The sequence below is a fragment of the Orycteropus afer genome, unplaced genomic scaffold, assembly GCF_000298275.1.
Source record: "Orycteropus afer afer isolate SDZICR_OR568_19922 unplaced genomic scaffold, OryAfe1.0 scaffold00165, whole genome shotgun sequence".
NCBI lineage: Eukaryota > Metazoa > Chordata > Mammalia > Tubulidentata > Orycteropodidae > Orycteropus > Orycteropus afer.
Window position 1 is genome coordinate 4,056,084 of NW_006921752.1, and position 2,592 is coordinate 4,058,675.

Sequence of the window (2,592 nt, forward strand, 5' to 3'; positions counted from 1 at the left end):
CCCCACTAAAACCTGCCCTCCATGGGTGACCCTGCGGATATTTGAAATACTGGCGGCATAACCTTCACCATCATAGCACCACACAAGCCTCCATAGCACAGATACTCGTAATACTCAAACAACCTCTAGTCATTCGTTTATTCATTCAACAAATATCCATTGATAGCCAAGAGCAAGCCAGGCACTGTGCCAGGCTTTGAGGATACAAGTATGGACTTGGTTCCTGCACTCACGGAGAGCGAGTTGATGAAGGATAATGGGAAGTGACTGTTAGGCTGGAGTGGCAGGGGCTGTGATGGGGATGTAGAACGTTCAGGATTGAGGAGGCACCATCTAGGTAGGCTTTCTGGAGGAGGTCCTACATGGGTGAAAGGGAAGGAATAGGCAGAGAATGTTCCAGGCAGAAGGAAGAGCATGCTTCTCCATGGCCAGGCCAGGACGAACTCACAGACATGAGCTGCCCAGTTGAGCTGACCCCACATGGTGCAGGCCCTGAGAGTTGAGTCTGGACTTTTTCCCAAGGGCAGTGACAGGCCACTGAGGGACTTAAAGCCGGGACAGGGCCTGAACTAATCTGCACTTTAAGAAAATCACCTGGTTGCAAGATGGAGAGTATCAAGAAAGTGACCCAGATCTTGACAAGATAAAGAAAGTTGGAACTCAGAGAAGATAAATAACTTTTTCCAGGCCACTCAGCTTCTGAATGGCAGAGCCCAAGTCTCTTGGACACCAAAGCCCCTGCTTGGCCCATCCGCTCCATGTTGCTGGTTCTGTGGCAGGGGATACAGCGTGTATAAGGTTCAGTCCCTGCCTTCTGGGAATGTGGGGTCTCCCTGAGGAGACCACGTTGTTCCCATGGCCAGGTGCCCAGCAGCCCAGGGCAGGCAAGGGGTTTTGAAGGAAAACACAGATAGAAAGAGATGGGGAAGAGATCTGGGTGGTGGGGTACCCCTGGAGGAAGTGAACTTTGTTCCAAAAGAAGGGAGGAGAGGATGTTTCAGGTACTAGAAATGAACAAGGACACTGAGCCCCAGGGTGAGACCCAGAGAAGAAGAGGAGCAGCTCGTGGCAGTCATGGGACAGAGAGGGAGTGACGGGTGCAGGGAGCCCATGGTGGCAAGATGAGGAATTTAGACTTGATGGTGGGCAGTAGGGAGCCATACAGGCTTTTTAGCAAAGAGGTGGTGTGAGAGTAGAAGTCTCAGAAAGAGTGACTGTCTGCAACAACTTCTGACCACAAATAATTCTTCTGACCACAAATAATTCTTCTACCTTATTCCTCATCGAGATTGTGTGGTGTGCTCTCGTATTACAGAAGAGCAAGTTGAGGCTCGGAAGCCTTAAGTCACCTTAACTACTAAGCAGTACTCAGCCTTCAGAACTTGGCTCCAGTGGTACTTTGCAGATGCCCCAGGCCAGCACTGTCTCCAGTTATGGGTTCTCATAACACATTGTACTATTTTAGGGATCCTGCCACAATTGTAATTGAATGAGTAATGGGGAAATGAATTGCCTTAATGACTTTTTCCCCAGCCAGAATGTAAGCTCTGTGAAGAACATTGTCTTGTCCTGGGCCATTTCCCCAGCCCTAGCTGCAGCCCTTTGCGTGTAGTACAGACTTGGGACATATTTATTGGAAGGAGGGCTGGGGAGGACAGAGCTGCAAGGGTGGCATTGCACAGGCTGTGAACTTTGGTGTCAAAATCCTCTGTCCTTCCTCCTCCCTGTCCTCATCCCTCTTCTTCTCACTGCAGGTGGCTTCTGGCTTGGTGTGGACCAGGAGGGGGCAGAGGGTACCCTGTCTTGGGTGGGCACCTTCTTTGGCGTGCTGGCCAGCCTGTGTGTCTCACTCAACGCCATCTACACCAAGAAGGTACTCCCGGCAGTGGACGGTAGCATCTGGCGCCTGACCTTCTACAACAATGCCAACGCCTGTGTCCTCTTCCTGCCCCTGCTCCTTCTGCTGGGGGAGCTACAGGCCCTCCGTAACTTCGCCCACCTGGGCAGCGCCCACTTCTGGGGTATGATGACTCTGGGCGGCCTGTTTGGCTTCGCCATTGGCTACGTGACAGGACTGCAGATCAAGTTCACCAGCCCCCTGACCCACAACGTGTCGGGCACGGCTAAGGCCTGTGCCCAGACAGTGCTGGCCGTCCTCTATTACGAGGAGACCAAGAGCTTCCTCTGGTGGACAAGCAACATGATGGTGCTGGGCGGCTCTTCTGCCTACACCTGGGTCAGGGGCTGGGAGATGAAGAAGGTTCAGGAGGAGCCCAGCCCCAAGGAGGACGAGAAGAGCCCCCTGGGGGTGTGAGGTCCTCCCAGGGCCCTGGGATGGTCCACACCTGGAAAACACTCGGTGGGGCTAGGACAGCAGTGAAGGCTGCCCCTCTGAACCCAGAGACAGTGGCAGGGAGGGAATACGATGTACAGCCTGATCAAAAGATGAAGGTTGAAAAGGAACCAGTGTTTTCAAGTCATGGCAGAAAGCTGCCAGATCTCTGCCCCCTTTCCCATTTCTGGGTTTCTGTCCTCCCCTAGGGAGGAGGGACCCCGATGGGAAAAGCCAGTTAGGTTCTCTGGAAGAACCTT

At 53.0% G+C, this 2,592-nt stretch overlaps 1 protein-coding gene across 1 annotated transcript in view; it reads left to right on the forward strand.

The window, feature by feature from the left end:
• Positions 1-2,314, forward strand: part of SLC35C1 (solute carrier family 35 member C1) — a 5,102-nt gene extending 2,788 nt beyond the window's left edge. The window contains exon 2 of the mRNA XM_007946527.2: positions 1,755-2,314. Within this exon, the coding sequence (XP_007944718.1) occupies positions 1,755-2,314 (560 nt within the window). The remainder of the gene's footprint in view (positions 1-1,754) is intronic.
• The last annotated feature ends 278 nt before the right edge of the window (positions 2,315-2,592 follow it).